Below are 22,231 nucleotides of genomic sequence, written 5' to 3' on the forward strand. Positions count from 1 at the left end.
TCTATTTTTCTCCATTTTTTAAATACTACTTGTTCTTCATATATTTAGAATTAATCATAGTGTATGATGTGGATATGTTTTTCTCCACATTGATAGTCAGTTTTTATGACAACATTTTTAAAAAATAGATTTTTCTCCACTTATAAGAACTTTTTAGATTTAATCATTATTTTGGTATTTCTAGTCTCATGTTTTGCTTTGATTTTTTTTAAAAAATATGCTTAACAAATACTATTTTAACCATTTAAAGTATACTATTCAGTGGCATTAAGTACATTCACAATGTCAGCTATCACCACTATCCTCCCTTTATTGGATATATTTCTACTTAAATCTGAAACATGATTGCTTTTATTCTCAGGCAAATTGTTTAAATCTCTGAATCCCAGTTGCCCTATCCATAGAATAAGGATGATGCTCATAGATCCCCTTTAGAATAGATCAGTTATTATTGAATAACAATACTCGAAGCAATCATCTTAAAGCCATTAGAAGAGGGTATTTTGCTTTTTGTTTTCATTCTTCAAGGCATACACATACTTATATTTGAGGGTATCATGGTAAACATTTGCTAATTATTTCTTTTTTTTTTAATGGTATTGTTTATTTGAAATTTGCTGAGAGTAGATTTTTTAAATATATTTATTGATTTTTTTACACAGAGGAAGGGAGAGGGATAGAGAGTTAGAAACATCAGATGAGAGAGAAACATCTATCAGCTGCCTCCTGCACACCCCCTACTGGGGATGTGCCCGCAACCAAGGTACATGCCCTTGACCGGAATCGAACCTGGGACCCTTCAGTCCGCAGGTTCTGTCCGTCCATTGAGCCAAACCAGTTAGGGCTGCTAATTATTTCTTGTAAATTCTGAAGCAATCCACATATTAATAAAAATCTTAAGTGGTTATAAACCACTTTTTAAATACTTCTTCTTAAGGCTACTATTTATAACTATTATTGCTGAGATATATTTAATTTTGGGAGGGATACTATTGATTTTTTCCAGGGAAACTTCTGTAGCCTTTGGTGTACTCTGAAAATATATATAAGGTTCTGGAAGGGGTAGTAAGTAGACTTCTAAAATACAGTGTAGATACGATCAAATTTATGAGCTACCTGTTCTATTTAAAACTGTATGAAAGCTATTCAGTTAACTCTTGAAAATCTCTGTGCACATTTAGCCGCATGCAAGTTTCCCTGCTAGGGTGTATAATCAGACTGTTTTGCTCTATTTAGACACTTCTCTTGGTGTTACAATTAAAATTGATATATACTGTTTTCGCTGGAAAAAAAAATCGACCTTTATACTGTGCTTTAAAATATTTATACACCTAATTTTAAATTTCCCTTTCTCTGTTTAAGAGCTATAATAAACACATTGAAGTAACCCAAGTTCTTGCCTATGGCCATTTACAACTAAAGGGTAATTTTAGCTTAATACTTTAATATTTTTATGGTGAACTTGGTACAAAGCAGAAATTATGTGGTTAGAATCTTATTAGAATTTTGAAATAAAATATTTGTTGCTAATTATTTCCCTTCTAATTTCTAAGGATTAAAAATTATGGCTGTCATATTATAAAATGATCCTTCTTTTATTTATGAGCATGTGAAGTCATAGTATTTAAAATTATGTGACCTTTTTGAATCAAACCAAAGTTCTTATTTTTTTCATGTCAGCATTGGCAGGTAGGGAAATACTATTTCTGTTCTCAGTTGCAGATTTTCCCAGATTTTTAACAATGAAGGCATATAGATACTAACAAACTCCAAAAAAAGTGATAAAATAATTGTATGTAGAAACAGTTCTAAAAATTGAAACTGGAAAATTATGAAAAGATGTTACTATCCAAATGCCTTATAAAGGTGCTCAAAAAAAAAAAAAAGGAATTCAGAGCGTGTTTTGTAATTTCATCGGCTGTTTGGCTAAGTTGTAATTATGTTCATTTACATTACATTAAGAATCCACTTTCCCCTTCTATGTCAAGCCATCATATTAAACTCTAAAACTACTACATGGAAATGAGAATACTAAGATTTGTATTGTAATTCCGTACTTTTTGTTATTGTCAAATACTGGATCACTGTGTCTGTGTTATATAACACTTTCATCTGGTTGCTAGTAAACTCGGCTTTTGATTGTAAGCATGTGCCACTGTAGAAAATGGTGTGAGATGTTAACATTAAAAGTTTTAGCACATTGGTGAATGCTAGGAATGTGGTAAATACTTGAATTCTTGTATTTAGTATGTTTTTATGTTTAAGGTCTTTTAAATTATAAATTTTTGGAAGGAAGGAAGAATACTATATTGATGGAAAATAATATCTTAGATGCATGTTGTGATGGAATTATGTGAAAGGTAATTTTTAGGAATGGAAACAACAAAGGATCTTTCTTTTCATAGCAGATATCGGAGAGGTAGAAAGGAATATCTTCCAATTGTCCCTTAAAGAAGGTTTTCTTACAATTTACCGTAGAGTTTATCTCAAGAAAAAAAGAAAATTAATCCATTTTCATTATAAAAATCACAGTAATATTAGCATATATCTAGAAAGCAAAATTCAAGATTTTAACATTTAGTTTTGTATGGCTTGAAAATTTATTTCCCCACTATTTGCCATATAAATATTTCTTGCCATATAAAACCCATAACCCATTTTGATCAGTAAAAATCTATGTTCTTTAATGTTGTTCATATTTTTAAAATAAATTAGTTTTTGTGTTTAAAAACAAAATTAAAGTAAATGCTTTTTGGTATCCTTTTTAAAATAAAACAAAACAATTTTTCTTACCTTCTTACCCAGAGGTAGATTTTAAAACACTTCCCCTATGAGAATGAATATCTCCTCCCTTTCTCTTGCCGAGAATCTACTAACTAGAGATTGCAGTTATTACAGTTAAGTAAAACGTGGAATACTATCACTTTCTTTTAAGGTGAGAGCTGGTCACACAAAAATTCAACAAATGAGGTATTAAAGGCATTACATTTTCCTAATGATTTGGTCCTATTTTGCTCTTAAGGGATCAATTCATAGATGTACATTATGTTCATTTAGGCAATATTAAAATTCCATAAAGACATTTCAATTTAAAACTAAGATATAAGTTGGCGAAACATAAAAATGTTTCATCTTTCATAATTATGAGTCATTTTCACGTCACATTGATTATGCTGTTCTGGATAGAGCAAAACAAGTGCAGGGCAGATAGCACCTGTGAGCTTTAGTTACTGTGCACCGTTAATTCTGCAGCAGTAGTTACCTACGTCAGGAAGTATGAGAACTAAGCTTTTGAGGCTTTGTGTATGAGCTACACGTGAGTGCATTGAGCATCCTCTGCTTCTGACCTTTTAAACTTTTTTTTTCTTTTGACATTCTAGGTCAGGGTAGGGAGTAAAGCTGTGTCAGAGTTAGACATTTTTTTAACCTGTCCAGCTTACACGTGTTTTCTCTCCTTTTCCCGTTCTGGAGTGTGGCTCTGAAAGTGTTTTGTATAGAACAATAGAAGTGCAATGCTTGTATATTGGCATAACTGAAGTTTTTCATTTCCCTTTTCATGTTATTTATCTATTTTCATTACTTCTGCAGTAAGATTCTATACTTGTTTTAGCTTTCTTTATATATTAAGTTGGTTACAGTGGTTGCTAGATGTGAAAAGAGGTTTGACCTTAATTAAAAGCATAAGCAATCACATCTGTTTCGGAGCAGTGCTAGTTTCATTTTTGTTAAATTGTAATGGAGTTTTTCTTTTTTATAATGTATTTAAGTTTTCTAATGTCTATCTGTCCTGCCAGAAGGGCATAATAAGGTGTTTTTACCAGTAAATGTGGGGTTTGTTAGTTTGAAAATCAAACCAGGAAAAAAGAAAGGGAGAAAGAAAGAAAAAACAATGGATATCCTATAGTTTTTAAAATAAAAGAGGATGTTCTATTTTTCTTTGTTAGTTTAAAAATCAGGACAAGAAGAGCAGGATCTAAGGAGATAAAGATTTTCCTTAAATGATTGACTAGACGTATATTCAGTGGAGCTCATTATTTCAGACTAAAATTGGATCCCAGCCCTGGCCAGGTCACAGTTGGTTGGAACGTCATCTCGTACACCAAAAAGGTGGCTGATTCAATTCTAGGTTACAGGTTCCATCCCCGGTCAGGGTGCATACGGGAGGCAACCAATTGATGTTTTTCTCTCACATTCCTGTTTCTCTTTTTCTCCCTTCCTCTCTAAAATCAATAAAAACATATCCTCAGGAGAGAATTAAAAAGATAAATAAAATTTACATGATTATTTTTCCTTAATTCTAAGATTCAAAGTTTTACTTATTTCCATTATTAAAGTGGATCCAGAGAATTTCGTTTTTCTTTATATTAATTATATATACAGATGGTTGCAAATGCATTTAATTTATATTATAATTTGTTATATTTAAAGTGATTCGGTGTGTCTGTGTTAACATTATATAAATGTTCCACATGAGACCAGGTTAGATGTTATCCTAACTTACTGATTTGCTAGGCTAGTTTTTATCATTAAAATATGTAACTCTAATCCTAAAAAAAAGCTGTCCTAGTTATCAGCACATTGTAAAATGTTTAATGCATTAGGCACTATAGTAACCATGTTTTAAATACAGCAGAAGTGGTTCCACGTGTTGGCTTTTGCAAGATATTATAAAAATCATTGCGTATACCTATCTTGACTTGGTGTAGCATGTCAGTTTTGAAAAGCCATGTGCAAGTTTGAGATTTTGAGATTAGAACTCACGTGGAAAGCTTGGGGTAGCAAAATATTTTTTTAAAAAATTATTCTCTGATGGCCTGAATGATAATGCCTTAAGAGTACATAAAGCTTTGAATTCCTCCTCTTTTTTACACAGACTGTGAAGACTGCTGAGAGATACTTGCGATCCAGTCACATAAGTGGAATAAAGAAATATTGGTCCTCATGGAAGAAGAACAAGACTTACCAGAGCAACCAGTAAGTATTTCCTTTAACGACTTAAAGTTGACTGTAGAAAAGCTAATCTTAAGAGATTTTAAATATTATTCAAATTCCAAATTAAAAATAAGGAAAAGACCTCTTAATACTTCTAAGTAAAAAAATTTATATGATCTCAAATGCATATTTTGTTAACAATGCTAACGAGTGTGCTTAGAAAATTCAGCATTACAAAGTTAGTATTGTATTTGGGAATGTCATTTAAAAAAAAAATCAATGGATATTTCCTTTTGTAGAACCTGTTTGCTTGGTCTGATCTGTGGCCCAATAGCTGTCAGGGTAGAGTAATTAGGGCAGAGTAATTAGCCATCGTGATGGGTTGAGGTGGCAGCAGGATGTGCTGTGGGTCTCAGTCAGTTGTGGGACAGACCAGAAAAAAAAAAAAGAAAAAACAATGGCTATTCTTACAGTTTTTAAAATAAAAGAGAGCATCTACTTACCAAACAGTATACACCACTTCTGATGGAAAATTTACTTTTATCTTTACCTAAATTTTCCTAACTGACCTAATTTTTTAAGAAGTTGTAGTAGTTGAAGAAAGTATAATTTGACCACTAGCTAATTCTTAAAAAGATAAGATCCTAGAGATTAGGTTGAATTCTTAATTTCTTTTAAATATTTAATATAAATAAATAAAATAATTTTAAATGTCTGCAAGTGATAGGGATTTATTGCCTTGCCATGGCTTCTTTTTGTTTGTTTGGGTTTTTGTCTGTTTTTTATCCTCCTCATTTAAAAAAGGAGAGCAATAATCATTCTCTTAAGATACTTTTATGTTAAAGAATCTTTTCCTTTTGTCTTGAGTTTCATTTTCTGAAGTTAAATACTTATTCAATTTGCTATCCTGAGAGAGCCTCGTGTATTTAATATTAAAAGAGAATATGGAGTGGTACATGCTTACCTTTCTTTATGAAATCCAACATAGAAAATTTTGAATGTTGAAAGCAGATAATAAGATATGTTTTTCATGTACTAGATGTATTCTGTACATTACAGAAGGATAGACACCAGCTTCCATTTATTTAATAAAGTTCTTTAATATTTTTCTTTAGGTCGAGATATGTATACTGATGATTACTTTGCTATTATATTTTTAGCCCTCTCACAGTAAACATAAAATTAGGATGTCATAAGTAATTGTTAAAAAAAACCTTTTGAAACATTTGGAATGTCATTCTTTTCCCTGGTGGGACATTAATAATCAGGGAAATGGTAGGATTAAAAGTTATCCTCAGCAGTGTATCTAGGATACACTGTATTTGTATAAGAACAAATAGCTGAATTAGAGACATTAAATGTACCAACGAAAATGATGTCATTGAGTTTTTAATTTAGTAAAAGGTCTAGTCATAGTTTCAAAAGACTTATATAAGTTGTTGAAATAGGTATTGTTAGTTACTCCTTATTTATTTAAGGTAATGAGAATTGTGAGACTGACCTGCTAGTAGGTCATCTTTTCTACTCTGCTTTATTTCCTTGCTGTTCTTATTCAATTTCTATAACATAACATACTAAACCTGATTGTTACTTCAGAGGAAGGTAAGAAATTAAACCACTTTAAAAACTAATTTTCTGTTGACTATAAATGGTGATTGCCTTGGGGCATCATTTTCCTATTGATTTGTGCCTGGGTTTAATTTATAAAGGTGACAGAGTGACCACTCTGAGAGATCAGTGCCATTTGAAAGAAAAGTTTAATGTTACAGTTCCCTTAGAAATTAGAGGCATGGTATGTCACACAGGACCCCTGGGGGTTGTGGGGCAGGGTGAGGGGGAAGCACCAATTTTGATCAAGAGGCAGAAAGGAGCTAGGGGGATGCATAGGCCATAGCCTTTATTGGGGCTTCCACAGACAAGGTGAGCGAGGCAAGGCAAGGCAGGGTAAACAGTATAGGATTGTTAGCTGGAATCATTCCAGGAGGTTTGGGGCATAGGGGCTGTCACTAGGTGTCTGGTATCCATCTGGCCCTGAGTTGATTGAGAGCAGGGAAATACTGACTTGGTGTGTATGAGTTATATGAAGGAGGTGGTTCAGAGTATGGGCTCTGGATTGTAGAGGAGATATAAACAATTTTGCCTCCATGATTAATGGATATCAAATAAATATGGAATCTAAGAAAACACAGAACACTTATTGACTGTTAAGAATAATTAGGATAGGAGAATAAATGCCAGACTTTGAGGAGAAAAATAAGTTTTCACAGGCTGTAGTGGAGATGGGAAATTTGAATGGAAAGAATAGTCCTATCCCAGGTTGATGATGATAAAGCTAAGATTTTTAACCCTACTGTTTATCTCTATATAGAGATGTTACTGATGGGCATTATTATTGGAGATATTTTAATCCTATCATCTCTCATCTTGTCTTCTCTCATTTCTCTACTTCTTACTTGCTCTGTTTTAAGATTTAAAATTTGTTCGGGTCATTGTTATCAAGGCAACATAAATCCTAGCCACAGGATTTTCTTTCACTTTCCCTATTGCCAGTCAATCCTCTGCAATGAGAAATGGTTTTCTCTGTAGTCACCATTTAAGTACGTGACTCAGTCTTCTTCCAGTCTTCATCTTTTTCGACTACTTTGAAGCAGCTCATATTATTGTCCAACCTGGAACTCTTTTTAAAAAAGTGAAAAGGAGCATTAACCAGACTCAGTTTGGGAAAAGAGGTATAATCCAAGACTATTTCTGGTGAACTGGAAGGACTTAACTCCTTTATGGATATCAGGAGTGGTCTCTGAACTCAAGTTTTGAAAGGGTATTATACACATAGGAAAAAATTTTAGAATGTACGTATCAAACTCAATGCTCATTGTTTTATTTACTTATCATTATTTTATTTTTATTTTTTAATCCTTACCTGAGGATACTTTTCCATTGATTTTCAGAGAGAGTGGAAGAGAGAGTGAAAGACAGAGAGAAATATTGATGTGAGAGAAACAAATCGATTGGTTGCCTCCTGCACATGCCCAGGCCATGGAGGAGCTGTAACCAAGGTACGTGCCCTTTATTGGAATTAAACCCCGGACACTTCGGGTCTGCAGGCCAACACTCTATCCACTAAGCCAAACCAGCTAGGGTTATTTATCATTATTTTATTTATCCATTCATCTGTTCATGGATTCTGGGATTGTTTTAACTTTTTTTGTATGGGCATGTTTTCTTTTCTCTTGGTTATATAGCTAGGAGCGGAATTGCGGGGTTATATGGTAACTCTGTTTAACATTTTGAGGAACCAGTACTAAAGTAGTTGTACTATTTGCATTCTGTCAGTTTCTGGATTGTATTGTTTGAACCCGTGCTTTTGTAATTCAGTGAAATATGTCTGTATTCTTTGAGTTAGTTTAACTGCCTCCGGTGCCAGGGTAGTACACCCTTCCTATCCCTGACTTACAGGAGGACATAATTGCCCAAATTAAGGTGAACCGTATCTGAAATGTTAAATCTAATCATATTAAATAGCTGTATTCCCACCTGTTATATTTGTTTAAAATTATTTAGCAGAATTTTTGCCTTTTGTTAGCTTGAAATACTTTTAAGTATTCATAATTTGTATGGCTAAGCATATTTAGCATGTTTCTACTATAACTAGTTATTCCAACCAGAGAGCTCTAAAATCAGATTCTTTTGTAATATGAAAGCAGTGAACATGAGCAGTGTTAAACATTATTTTTCATTTCTGGACTAAACTGCTTCAATGTAAATGCTTTTACCTTGGAAGGAATTAAGAAAAGATGAAAATCTGGAGGGAAAATCAGAATGGTGTGAATAATGTTTTTTAAATTACTAGTAACCTAATAAGAAGTTGTCTTTATTTTTGGCATGTAGGTAATTTAAATATACCAGTAAATACATTTCTGTTAGTCATGGGTGATGTAGTACAGTGGTCAGAACGTTGGCCTGTATTGCCTGCGCCTACCAACGTGTCTCAGGTTCGATTCCTGGTCGAGGGCACGTACCTGGATTGTAGGTTAGATCCTGGCCCTGTGGGGGGCATGTGCAGGAGGCAACCAGTCCATGTCTCTCTCACATCAATGTTTCTCTCTTTCCCTCTCTTTCTTTCTCTCTCTCCCCCCTCCTTCCTCCCACTCTCCTTAGAAATCAATGTAAAAAATATCCTCAAATGAGGTTTAACAAAAAAGACATTTCTGCTAAAGAAATTTTGAGTAGATGATATCAAGAGTTTCATATTTACTGTTTAATGATATAATTATGCATCTGTTAAAATTTAAAACCAACAAGTTTGTATCCAAGTTTAGATATTTCATCCTGGTAAACATTTTATCTTGAGTAAAAATCTTGGTACAAAATTTTTTACATTTTACCTTGAATCTGATAAACACTTCTTTCATTTTAAAAATAATGGGGGGAAAAGAGACATCTGTAATACTTTCAGCAATAAAGATAAATTTTAAAAATAGAAAAGAAAAAAAAAGATCTCCATGTGAAAAACAAAGAAGTTCATCTCTAACTAAAAAATATAAGCGTTAATTAAATAAATCTAAGCAAGACAAGACAGTTACCCTGAAATTTATTAGTTAATGTTAACCTGACATTTGAATAGCCAGGTTATTTCAAAAATAGATCACTACATTATTCCTTTGTTTATTTATTTTTGCAGGTTAAAAAAGCCAAGATGCAGGAATCGGGAGAGCAAACTTTAAGGTATATTAAAGTTGAATTTCTTTTTAATGATCTACTTACAATTTTTTTCACATGCTGATGATGGACATGACTTAGGTTGACTGCCTTCTTTTTGTTTTTTAAAGTCAGTCTTTACATTTTGAAATTATTTGGTTTAAAAGGAAAATACCCTCCAAAAGTTTGTTTTTGAAACACATAAGTGCTAATTTATTTATTTTATTCATTCATTATTTTTTCAACAATATGTACCGAACTCTTGTTATCTGTCAGAGCGTATGATATATGGAGGAGACACATTGGTCAGTTAGATGTATACAGAATACAAAATAGGAAGAAGAAGCAGAAGTAAGGGAAATGCAAGGTATTTGGCATTAATTACCAAATGGATATGGGATGCCTCAGTCATTAGCTTCCCTCCCCTTGTAGAAGTGAGGCAGCTTCTATGCACCTCATGCTTTAGTTTTCCATAGTTTTTATCTCCTGTCGTTTGTCTGCCAACCATATGAACCAGTAACTTCAGCACCTCTAACATCTTAATTTCCAGAATCCTCCTCTTTTGCTACCACACATTACATTCCAGATCATTTATTTCACTGCCACACTAATCCATATGTCTTATTATATATGTTCAATGAAATGATCTATCATATTTTCCCTATAACAGTTGGCCCTTATCTCAAAAAGGACTTCAGTATCTTATGTTGCTTAAATTATAAGATCTCTTATTTTAATCAGTCCTTTACGAATAGTCTTAACTTCCTCCCCCTTTCCTCTATGTCGTACTTCCCTAGCAAAATCATAACCCTGGTTGAACTCATCTTTCTACCAATTCCATATTAATTTCCAATCACCTGAACATTGTGAGAGAAAAACATAAAATTATGCTTACTGGTCGTGGTTTTCATTCATGATTACATCTCAAACAGGCACTTAAACACTCTTGGTGGTCCAACTATCTTTCCTGGTGTGTTTTATTTCCCAGTCTATAAAATTATCTTCCCTTTTTTCCTTTCTCTCATCTAAGGAAAAATTGTTTGAACATTTAGAATATACCAGGTATGAGGGCATGGAACTTTATTGATATTATGCTTGAATACAAGAGGTTTGTTCAGAAAATATATGAGAGCTTTAAGAATTTTGGTGCTGTATATTTTTTAATAGAAATAGCATTTCTTTAAAAAAAATTTTTTGGCCCTAGATGGTTTTGCTCAGTGGATAGAGCTTCAGCCTACAGACCAAAGAGTCCCAGGTTCAATTCCAGTCAAGGGCATGCACCTTGGTTGCAGGCTCCTCCCTGGCCCAGGCCCTGGTCTGGGGCTCGTGCAGGAGGCAACCAATCGATGTGTTTCTCTCACATTGATGTTTCTCTCTGTCTTTCCCTCTCTTTTCCACTCTCTAAAAATCAATGGAAAAATATCCTTAGGTGAGGATTAACAAAACAAAAAATTTTTTTTCTGTGTAGAAACTACTCTGTCAGTGTACCTCTTTCCAGATATATGGATCCTCCGGTACAGTGTCCTCCATTTTTCCTAGTGTAGAACAGCAAAGCAGATTTCTTTTTTCTATTTTTTAAGTGCAGATTATAGTCTTTACTCTCAGTTTTTAAAATATTTATAACTTAGAGTAGAAAACATTTGAAAAAGTATTTAAAAATATCTTTACTTTTTTTGGTAATACCGATTATCCATATACATATTTCTGTACTAGTTCCTTTTATGAGCATTCAGCTTAGGTAAAATGTACTGGTATACATAGAGACCATATATTCAAGTAAACTAAGTAAACTGTGTTAGTTTAAAGTCATTTGCCTCGAATATTAGCCTGACTAGATTGGGGCTGTCATGGCACATCCAAATGTAAAATTCTGCAGATCTGAATAGCTGTGCAGACATAGACTGAAAACTGTTGTGTCTACCTTGCCACTAATAAGTTGTGGGAAAAGTAAATAAAGTGATAGTTTTCCTCCAGAATTTAAGGGAGTTGAAAATGCTAATAATTATAATAAACAGTATATGTATACAATAACACACAGTAACACATACCTGGTTTATGTCTCTAAAGTAAATTACTTACTAGCACTTGAAATAAAAAGTAGTTAACTCTACTAAAGGTAGGAAAATCCATCTTGGTCTTTTAATCCTCTTTATTGCTTAAATATTAGCATTATCTGTACTCCTCTATTAATTTAGGGTTATTTAGTTAGATAAGACAGAAGGTGTATTAAAAATAAATTAAAGAAGGTATGGTAGAATGGGAGGCATAGTAAGTGGAAAGTTTAAGAGTAAGGATATTTATTTCATAAGGGAACTTGATAGTAATAGAAAATGCATTTTAAATAAATAAAAAGTAGATATCTTTGATTTGGTCGGGATACCTACTATTTAGGTAAACAATTTCTATAATTGCATTCTGTTATAGGTAATTCTTACATAACTTTACTGTGATTTCACGGCATAGATATTCTTTCGTTTTAAGTGATACCTCTGCAATTTGGAAAAAAAACCCACCAACAACCAATAGTTTCCCATTTATAGACCATTGCTCATTCACTCATGAATTCATGTAACACCCAAAAGGTGTTGAGTGAAGAATACTTCTTTTTTTTGAGATAAAGAAATTATGATCCAGAATGTTTTTTATATTATCTTACTATACACAATTACTCATAGAATTCCATGTTATTCAATATATTCTCTTGCTTTTCACAATATACAATACCTGAAGCCTTACTTTTGGAAACTGACTCATAGCAACTGTCTAGCAGAGCCTTAGTAAAGGAAGTCCACACAGCAAGCACTGTGCATTCCAGTGTTAGTTAGCTAGATTTCCTTGAATCCTTCCAGGCCTTACAGAAAAATCAGTGAGTCTTCTGTAAACCACTCCCAGGAGTGTGGTGGTGAGCACAACTATTCTACAACAAGGCTGAATGCCCATCGTGGGCCCAGGAACTGTACACTCAGCTGATGAACACAGGTCCAAGAATACATGCTGCACTTTCAGAAGCTGTTAACCAGCCCATGTACACACCCTGAGGTTTTGGTCCCAGAATTTTCAAATATAATGTATATGACATAACATTGCAGGATGGATAGCCTATTCCAATTAGCACAGCTGATGTAAGAAACTCGGCCAGATGGATAATGGGGGGTAGAGGCACCAGGCTTGTTCAGTTGGGGAACCGGCTGGTCCTTCACTCTGATCTTCTCTTGGAGACCGCCGAAGAGTAATAATAATTTCCCCAAATGTGGTATTAGGAATTGAATGATTATATAACTCTTCCCACTGTATCTTGGGAAATTGATTTCCCCAAGGTAACAAGATAAAGAAGCCAACCCATATGATGACAAGTCCTCCCAGCAGAATAGCACGCTCGCCAATCTTTTTGGCAAGTGATTTAATCCCCATGAAAATAATTAGAGCCTCAATTCCAAGAGCAGCAAGTATTATTCCATCACATAATACGGCTTGTTCTCTAGTCCAGGCATACATAGCCATTGTTCATAGAGTAAGGATGGTTTCAAAAAGGGCTGAGATAAATAGGACCATGAAAAACAGGACCTTGGTAGTCAGAACAGCCACTTGATCAATACTTCCCTGGGGAACCTGAATTTCATCTGTACTTGCTTCTTCAGAATTAATACTTTTACACTGTCGTCCTGAGTCATCCACATTATGCTCTCTTAATATAATAAGGATCAGAATAATATTTAAAACTCTAAGGAAGGCGCCAAGTAAAACTGGTGCTATATGCATGTTTATCTGAAGCTGTATAGTCTCCCATGCTATGCTCTTTTCTCCAATGAGTGCAAAACAGGTCTGAAAAACTAGACCTAGAATAAAACATATTGCTTGGCATACACTTGTGTTTGCCATGGAACTTGTTCTTTCCTGAAGGGAAGTAGCACCAGCAATATATGATCTAATAACTGCCACATTTCCTGCTCCAAATCCCACCAATCCACGAGCAGTATTTATTATGAGAAGGTGGGATGTGCGTATACCCATAGAGGCAGTTGGCTGCCACCAAAATAAGATGGAGACAATTCTTGGTCTATAATTAGACCACAAACCAAATATAGGTGAAGCTACTATTTGGCCAAGACTAAGTGAAGCCCCAAAAACTTGTATCAGCTGCCTGGTCATTCTTTTGGAGATAGGGCCATATTGACATTATCACAATAGAAAATCTTACACTGCTGAGAAACATAGTAAAATACAGAATCCTAATAGACCTCCATCGGCTCTCATAATGCACCTCAGTTTCTATAATATCCCATTCTCTGCTTCCGAGTGTGCAGTCGCCTAAGAGCGGCTCCTGCTCAGCCTGGGCCCCCAGGCCACCATAGTTACTGTGCCTGCAAGGAGGTGAGAGGCTAACTCTCACAACACCTCCGACCCCTTCACATCTTACACAGTTGCTGTCAAACCAATCCAGCCACAAAGCAGATTTCTTTCTAGGAACATGAAAGTGGGAAAGATGCCTGGACTGGGGAGAAGTTGTAATATACTATTAAGTAATACTAGCTATAGTTATATTCTATTTATTCTGTTCTAGTCTCTGCTCTAAGTACTTTTTATATGTTAACTCAGTAATCTCTATAACAACTCTATGAGGTAGGTTCTGTTATTACTCTTCATTGACAGTCGAAGAACCAGGGCACAAAAGAAGTTCAGTGACTTGCCTAAAGTCAGAAAGCTAGCTTTGGCAGAATGGAATATGAACTCAAGCTGTCTGGCTCAAGAATCTGTACTCCTAAGGATTATGCTATACTGGTATTTGAGGGAATATTGGAGAGTGGAAAGTCTGATAGAAGGAAGAGGAAGGACATTGTGATGAAAGTTAGTATAATCTCCATTTCAGAATTCCAGTGAGAATCTTCCCAACACTAAAGTGTCTAATATAATGACTTGTCCTTCCAGTTTACATGATTTACCTTTCGTAATTTCTCTTAATTTTCTTTATAAGTTAAACAAGAAAAAAAAAAAAGATGTTGCTCAGTCTTGGGTATAATAGCAAATTAAAAATTGTCTTTTTTTTTTTTAATTGGAGGAGAAGAATAATACAATGGAATGAACCATTTTAAGGTTCAGAATACCTTCTTGGAAGCAAGCATGTATATAACTTGAAAAAAAAGTCTCAAGTTATTATGAGAACCATTGTCTTAAAGCATTTTTAGGTGTTGTGGAATTTTTCTTTTACAACATTGTCTTCAGAGAAAATCTGACTTGCTTGTGACTTAGTTGGAATTTCTGAGTGATATAAAAACTAAAGGGGTCTATAGATATGAGAAAGAACAGTAGAATGCTGTGGGTTCTAACCCTGGCCATAGCTCTTCAGGTAGCTGCTAAACACCTAGAATAAGGATATCATGATGACTTACTTTGCCTCTTTCTTGTATAGCCTCAGAAGAGATGGGTTTGATTTAATAACTTATGGTAATGGAACATGTCCATCAGGGGCTAATATATTCATTTTGGTTCTCCCAGTCAAGTAAGCAACCCCGAAGTCAGTGATCAGAAACCTGAAACTTCAAGCCTTGCTTCAAACCTTACCATGTCAGAGGAAAGTAAGTACCAAATTCTCTGCATGACATAAGTGGCATTCCTATAAACCAGGTGATGCTGTTCTTTCATAATTGGTCTTCACTGATTGCCTTGTTTGTCCTGGATGTCCAGAAGACTTTCCTTTCCGTGTGTGTGTGTGTGTGTGTGTGTGTGTGTGTGTGCGCGTGTGTGTGCGTGTGTGTGTGTGCTTTCATATTCACACACTTGTGCTTTCCTGTAAACCTTATTGACACATTAGCTGAGGAGCAAAATCACATGGAATTCACTCACCTAAGGAGTCACACTTGATGATTTTATTTTTGCTTTGATGTTGGATGTCTTTTTTTGTTTTTGTGGTTTTGTGTGTTTTTTTATGTTGGGTGTTTTAAAGGTAAGAGTGCCTTACTCAAAAATCAGAAAAGTTTGTGGGTCGACCTCTGATGGCTACTCCAAAGGACTTGCTATTTTTCTACCTTTCTCATAACCAAATGATACTACCTATCCATCCAGGCCAGAAAAGAAAAGTAATTCCCTGAGAGCCCAAGATTGATACTGGGCCCAAAGGGAGATTCAGTTTGAGATATGCCCTCCACTTACCAACATTCACTCTCCTGTAGAATAATTATATTCATGCACTACACAAAAATGTGTAATGTTTTGTTTGTTTATTTTTTCTTGTGGAGACAAGACATAAGCTTTCTCTAACATACCCACTTCCACAGATTGTCTTTATTGGGCAAATAGTCCTCCTTGAAACTAAATGGCTATGCCCTTTCTTTATTTTTCTACACACTTTAAAATAATAAATTTGTGTAAGACACTTTTAAAAAAAGACACTTTGGGGATATTTCTTCTCAAGATGATTGTGTTTAATTTGATATACTTTCCATGTATTAAAAAATAACATGACTTAAAAACACACAAGTGTGTCTTGAATTCTACATAGTACTCTCTCAAAGGTACTATTTTAGTTCTCAAACTTTTAGCGTACCTAAGAATCATCTGGAGTGTCGGTTTATAAGATAGAATTCCACCCTCATCTTCAGAGATTATCATTCAGTAGATCTGATGTGGATGGGAATCTGTATTTTCAAGAAGATAGTTACAGTTAAGTGATTCTGATGGTAAACTACTCTAATAAATGAAATGTCCCCTCTTTATTGATTTGAGATAGAGAGATTTGTTGTTCCATTTATTTATGCATTCATTGGTTGATTCTTATATGTGCCTTGACCAGGGATCCAACCCAGAACGTTGGCATATCAGGACGGTGCTCTAGCCAACTGAGCTACCCAGCCATGACTCTCCTCTAGTTTTCTGAATGTCCAACTCATCCTCAAGAAAAGACCTGTTCCTTACCATACTTTAGGGCCAAAATGTAAATTAAGTCTTTTTGCTCCTTCCAAATCATTTCTCTTTTTCCTTCAAAAACTCTAGTTCCTTTGAAGTCTACATTTATGCCTCCCCTTACCTTTGTTTTTACCTCAGATTGAACTCATAGTCATTTTGCTCTTTAAAATCTAGATCTTCTTTGTTTTCTTCTCCATTAAACTCTTATTATTCTTGGTGATTTCAACATCCATGTAGATGATCTATCCAGTACCCATCATATCCCTCTTTTCTTCATGACCCTTCTTACTCAGCATAGATTTTATGGTTCTTTATTATAAGTACTTCCTTACAAATAGTTTCAATAAACTTGACTTTTGTACATTCCTTGCTAAACCCTAGTTCTAATTTAATCCAACTTTCTAACTTCTCTGTAAGTACATTCAAATAGCCAAACACTATAGAATAATATTTATATACCTAGCTGACTACTCAAGTAAGCACCTAGCATGTTTGAAAATTTTACTACATTTCCCTAATGAGTTTTATCTTTTAATAGTTCACACTACTTCTTTTCCTTCAAAGCACCCATAATCATTTTTATGGTTTTTTCTCATTTTTAACTGATGACTCTTTCTCAGTTAGAAGCTGTGAGACAGGAAACTCATTTATTATCCCACCACCACCAAATATTTAAACCAACCTGTGTTTGTATTCATGTTTTCTTGCATCATTTTTGTCAGAATGGAAATACTATTCTTGTTCCTGTCAGAAGTAAGGCCTTTATTTGTGCTCCATATCCTATCCCTGCTCACCTTCCCCTAGGACCTTGGTACTGTAGTTATCCTAACACCACTCCTATATCATCATGTCCTTCTTCTCTTTTTAATCCTTTCTGTCAGTAAAGAGATATGATCTGGTATCTACCATCTTAATACAGACAAAACCCTCCATTGGCTTCATATCCCCCACGAGTTGTAGATCTCCTCTTTGTTCCTTGACTCATTGAAACCTCTGAGAAGAATTGCCCTCCTTTGGTTTCTCACCTCCCATTCACTCTTCAACCCTCTCAAATTTAGTTTCTATTCCCACTCTTGCAATGAAATTGCTCTTGTCAGGGTCATCAGTACATTTCAGTAACTGCAAGTACTAGTTCTAGTGGACATTTCTTTTTTCATATCCTGCTTCTCACTACTTTTCCTCCCACCTTTCTCTTTTGCTGACCCTTCTTTGGCTCTCTGAACTCTGAATGTTGGTGGGCCCTCGGGATTTGTTTCTAGTCTTTTCTCTTTCTGCATCCTCTCATGCATTAGTGTATTTCCAGTCTAACTTCTCCCCTGATTTCATTTGTGTATTCAACTACCTGTTTGACATCTCCACTTTGCTCTAAAAGGGAAAGCCATACTTAAAATGTGTGGTAGCTTTTTATTCCCTTAGCCTCCATCAAATCTGTTCTTTTCCCAGGTTTTCCCATCTTAGGAAGTGGTTTCATTATCCCTCCAGTTGCTCAAGCTGAAATTCATTATCCCTCCAGTTGCTCATTCCTTACATACTAATCCATCAGAATGTTCTGTTAGTTTTACCTTCAGAATATACTTCAAGATTTTACCTTGTCTCCGTTGTTGTTCCTCTACTATAATAGCAGATTATGCCTTGACTCTTTATAATCCCTTTATAGTTCCCAAATACTGAAAAGATCAAGGCTTATTCTTTCTCTAGAAAAATAAAAATTGGCCTAAATCTCCTAGGATATTTTGTCAGTCTCTTCTAGAATTAACTTAAATCAAAGGAAGAGAAATGTTTTTGAAAGTATTTGCCAGCACATAAGGAACTATCATGCAGAATTCAAATGAACTTACATTCTTTGTGATAGATAGTAATAACTTTAGATCTAATTGAGATTTCTGTCAAAATGATTATGAATGAATATGATCTACAAATTTCTAGTCATTATTGTTAAAGCCCTTGAACAATGGCAATGGACAAGATCTACTATGATAAACTCACAGATGTTGATTTGTCTTTACAGTTGGGCATGAATATTCCTCTCATCTGCTCTTGACTAAAGTTCCCTTTTTGGGTCAGACACTCAGGGATCCCAGCTAGACATAAATTTAGTCGGTTCACTCTTAGTCCCTATTTATAGTAAAGCAACCTCCTTTATAGATGTTGAAAGAAGTTCTTGAACAGTTCAGGAGCCTGTAACAAGCTCTATGGTGTTTCAGTCTACAACATGAGCTGGAATAGTGCCTAATGAATGGGATTTTGCTATCTGTCAACTTGAGTTGAATAGTTATAGCATTTATCTAAGATGAAATCACGAGGGCCAAGCCTTCACAGCAGCTATTCTAGATGAAGTCATGAGGGTTAAGAGGACACTAGCTGTGAAAGTGTCTTTACTTGCCAGGTTATCAGAGCATCACGTGAGTTCCTCAGGTCTGTCTCTGCTTTGCCAACCTTAAAACCACAAAACTGAAAAAAAATAGTAATATAGAAGCATATTTACATCTTCCCTGCTGCTGACTATACATAGTGATAGCAACAGTTTTCTAATAAAATTGGGTATTTCCCCCTAAATCTGTCTTCCTGCGAGTCAGTCATATGGCAAAATAGAGAATAAGCACCCAGATAATGAATAAGCTGAAGAAGTATAATGTGTTTTTCTAGATATGGTTCTTGCCTTTTCAGTTTGCCTGTAGGCACAGCTAAGAGCTTAGGGTGCTCCATCTGTGGTTTTAAATCAGGAAGGGTGAAGGTAAAGATCAGTTGTTATTAACCTTCAACTCTTTTCCATACCCCTCACATTCTAGCTTCTTTTACTGTCTGAAAATCTCTAAATCTGTTATTAGAAGAGTGAGGTATTTGCTACTAGTCTTTCTAAATATCTGATGTCCAAGCTGTATTCTGTAATTTAGTTTGAAAGACTATACAGTGAGATACAATTTTCCCATCTCATTTTTGAAGTGTTCTAACTTTTTACCTGGTTTTCTTTCAGTAATGACATGTACCGATTACATCCCTCGCTCATCCAATGATTATACCTCACAAATGTATTCTGCAAAGTAAGTTGAATATAATTATTTCAAAATCTATATGCTTTTTCTCTAGATTAATTGCAAAATTTAACTTGATATTTAACTCAGTAAGTTGATATTTTTTACATCTCTCTCATTCTCAATCCTTATTCCAATTTTTGTTGTTGTTAATTCGAGGATATCTTTCCATTTTTTTTTAGAGAGAGAGAGAGAGAGTGAAAGGGAGAGGGAGAGACAGAGAAACATTGATGTGTCATTGATTGGTTGCCTCCTGCACTTTCCCCTGACTAGGGCCGGGAATTGAACCTGCAACCAAGATATGTGGCCCTAACCGGAATCGAACCCAGAACCCTTTAGTTGGAGGGCTGACACTCTATCCACTGAGCAAAACTAGCTAGGGCCTTACTCCAATTTTTTTATTCCCTCCAAATATGGAGTCTATGTAATATCTTTTTATTTATTTATTCATACATTCATTCATTCCTTACCCAAGGTTATACTTTTTATAGATTTTAGAGGAGGGGAGAGAAAGATAGATCAGCTGCCTCCCATATGCGCCCCAACTGAGGATTGAACCTGCAACCCAGATATGTGCCCTAACCAGGAATCAAACCTGCCACCTTTTGGTGTATGGGATGATGCTCCAACCAACTGAGCCACACCAGCCAGGGCTATAATATCCTTTTAAAAAGGAGATGGTTGGCCCTAACTGGTTTGGCTCAGTGGATAGAGCATCCGCCTAGGGACTGAAGGGTCCCGGGTTCGATTCTAGTCAAGGGCACATGCCTGGGTTGCAGGCTCCTCCCGAGTGGGGGGCGTGCAGGAGGCAACCAATCAATGATTCTCATTGTTGATGTTTCTCTCTCTCTCCCCTTCTCTCTGAAATCAATAAAAATATATTTCTTTAAAAAATGTAGATGGTTGCCTGCAATAGATCACTGTTACCCAGGAGCTCTCTCTAAATCGGGTGGGAAACATCCGGCCCGCAGGCTGTATAAGGCCTACGAAATCCTTTGGTCTGACCCTGCCAAGGCAGGGGTGAGTTAATTAAATGCTTGACTAAATGTAGCAGGTTAATTGTTAAGGTGATATTTTTATATGGCCTGTGAATGATGTTATAAATATCCAAATAACCCTTGGCATAAAAAAGATTCCCCACTCCTGCTCTAAATAAAGAGGCACTGAAAATGAAAAATACGATAGTGATCAAAGCTTATTACTGATTAACCTCTAATCATTTTCTGTTTCCTTTACCTTGATAGATCAATAAAAATAGCTCAAGCCAGCCCCATACTGGGACTTCTCAACCTATTTATTCAGTTTCTTGTCTTAGGACTATCCTCAGAGTAGAAGGGGACTTGAAGTTAGACAGGTTTTAGTGATTGAAGTCACTATGAGGCAACATTTTCAGCCTTCGAGGGGTTAAGATCAGCATTTAAAATCCACCAAATTAATCATCTAATTAGGTGCAGAACATTGTGTATGCCAAGCTGCCAGTTGTGCATTGATAGTGAGCCTATGTATACATAAATACATACAAGTGTGCTTATTAAATGAGGATATATATTCTTGTGTGCTTACATAATGCAGGATTCATAGAAATTTGTAACAGAGATCAATGATGCCTGTGGGACTGTTGTAAAAAGAAAACTGGCATTTCCCCCCCTTTTTTGTGCCCATTTGTACCTTGATTTTGCATCAGTTAAAAAATACACTAATTAAAAAGTTAACTCAAGGAGTTTTCCAAATTCTAATCTGGTATTAATACTAATAGCATACTTGGGCCAGTCATTTTCATGTGGTTTTCTTCTGTGAAATAACTAAACCTGTTCTCTGAGATTATTATGGAGTTAACAAAATACTTTGAGCTGTAAAGACACTGTATTAAATAGGGTATATCTGGAGATCAATCACTAAGATTTTAAATAATTTCCCATATAATTTGATTAATAGCTACAACCTGAATTATTTCTTGGTCTCAGATCTGGCTAAGAATAGAAATTTTCATATTCAGTCTCTTATAATCCACTGAGATGGGAATATATTGCATATTCCAAATTCATTTACTTATTCAAAAAAGATTTGTATACCTGCTATATTCAGACACCTTATTAGCTATGCCTACTATCTTTTTTTTAATGTTTTTATTGATTTTGAGAGAGAGGAAGGGAGAGGGATAGAGAGATAAAAACATAGATGAGAGTCATCGATTGGCTGCCTCTTGCATGCCCCCAACTGGGGATCGAGCCCGGAAACCCAGGCATGTGCCCTGACTGGGAATCAAACCAGTGACCTTGAGGTTCAGGGTTAATGTTAAACCACTGAGCAACACAGGCCTGGCATATGCCTTCTATCGTAATTCAGAGCTCCTGTATAACTTTTTTAACTGGACCTCTATTTCATTTTTCTGTCTTCTAATCCATTTACAGAGCAATGCCAAATTAATCTTTATTAAGGAGCAACTCTGATCTTGTCACTCTGCTCAACAATTTCAGTGACTCCCACTTGTTTCAGATTTGTCTGAACTCTTTTAGCCTGGTATTCAAGGTCTTGGCTATCTGTCTTTCTCTCGCTACTTCCCTTCCCTTTATATACCTCCCTTAATATAATCTATGCTTCTTGGAAGCTGAAGGCCTTGCTTTTCTTCCTATGTACCTTTTTCGGACTTTTTCTATTTTCCTCGAACA

At 35.2% G+C, this 22,231-nt stretch overlaps 1 protein-coding gene and 1 pseudogene across 2 annotated transcripts in view; one reads left to right on the top strand and one right to left on the bottom strand.

Annotated features, from left to right (window-relative positions):
- EYA3 (EYA transcriptional coactivator and phosphatase 3) overlaps positions 1-22,231 on the top strand; it is a 98,234-nt gene that overhangs the window by 27,736 nt on the left and 48,267 nt on the right. The window contains exons 2-5 of the mRNA XM_079776527.1: positions 4,874-4,974; positions 9,614-9,657; positions 15,124-15,203; positions 19,505-19,571. Coding sequence (XP_079632653.1) covers positions 4,942-4,974; positions 9,614-9,657; positions 15,124-15,203; positions 19,505-19,571 — 224 coding nt within the window. The 5' untranslated portion in view covers positions 4,874-4,941. The remainder of the gene's footprint in view (positions 1-4,873; positions 4,975-9,613; positions 9,658-15,123; positions 15,204-19,504; positions 19,572-22,231) is intronic.
- Positions 11,972-14,066, bottom strand: LOC307103427 (major facilitator superfamily domain-containing protein 8-like; annotated as a pseudogene). The gene has a single exon. The product of its transcript is annotated as a major facilitator superfamily domain-containing protein 8-like (transcript).

This window comes from Cnephaeus nilssonii (assembly GCF_951640355.1).
Source record: "Cnephaeus nilssonii genome assembly, chromosome: 7".
Lineage (NCBI taxonomy): Eukaryota > Metazoa > Chordata > Mammalia > Chiroptera > Vespertilionidae > Cnephaeus > Cnephaeus nilssonii.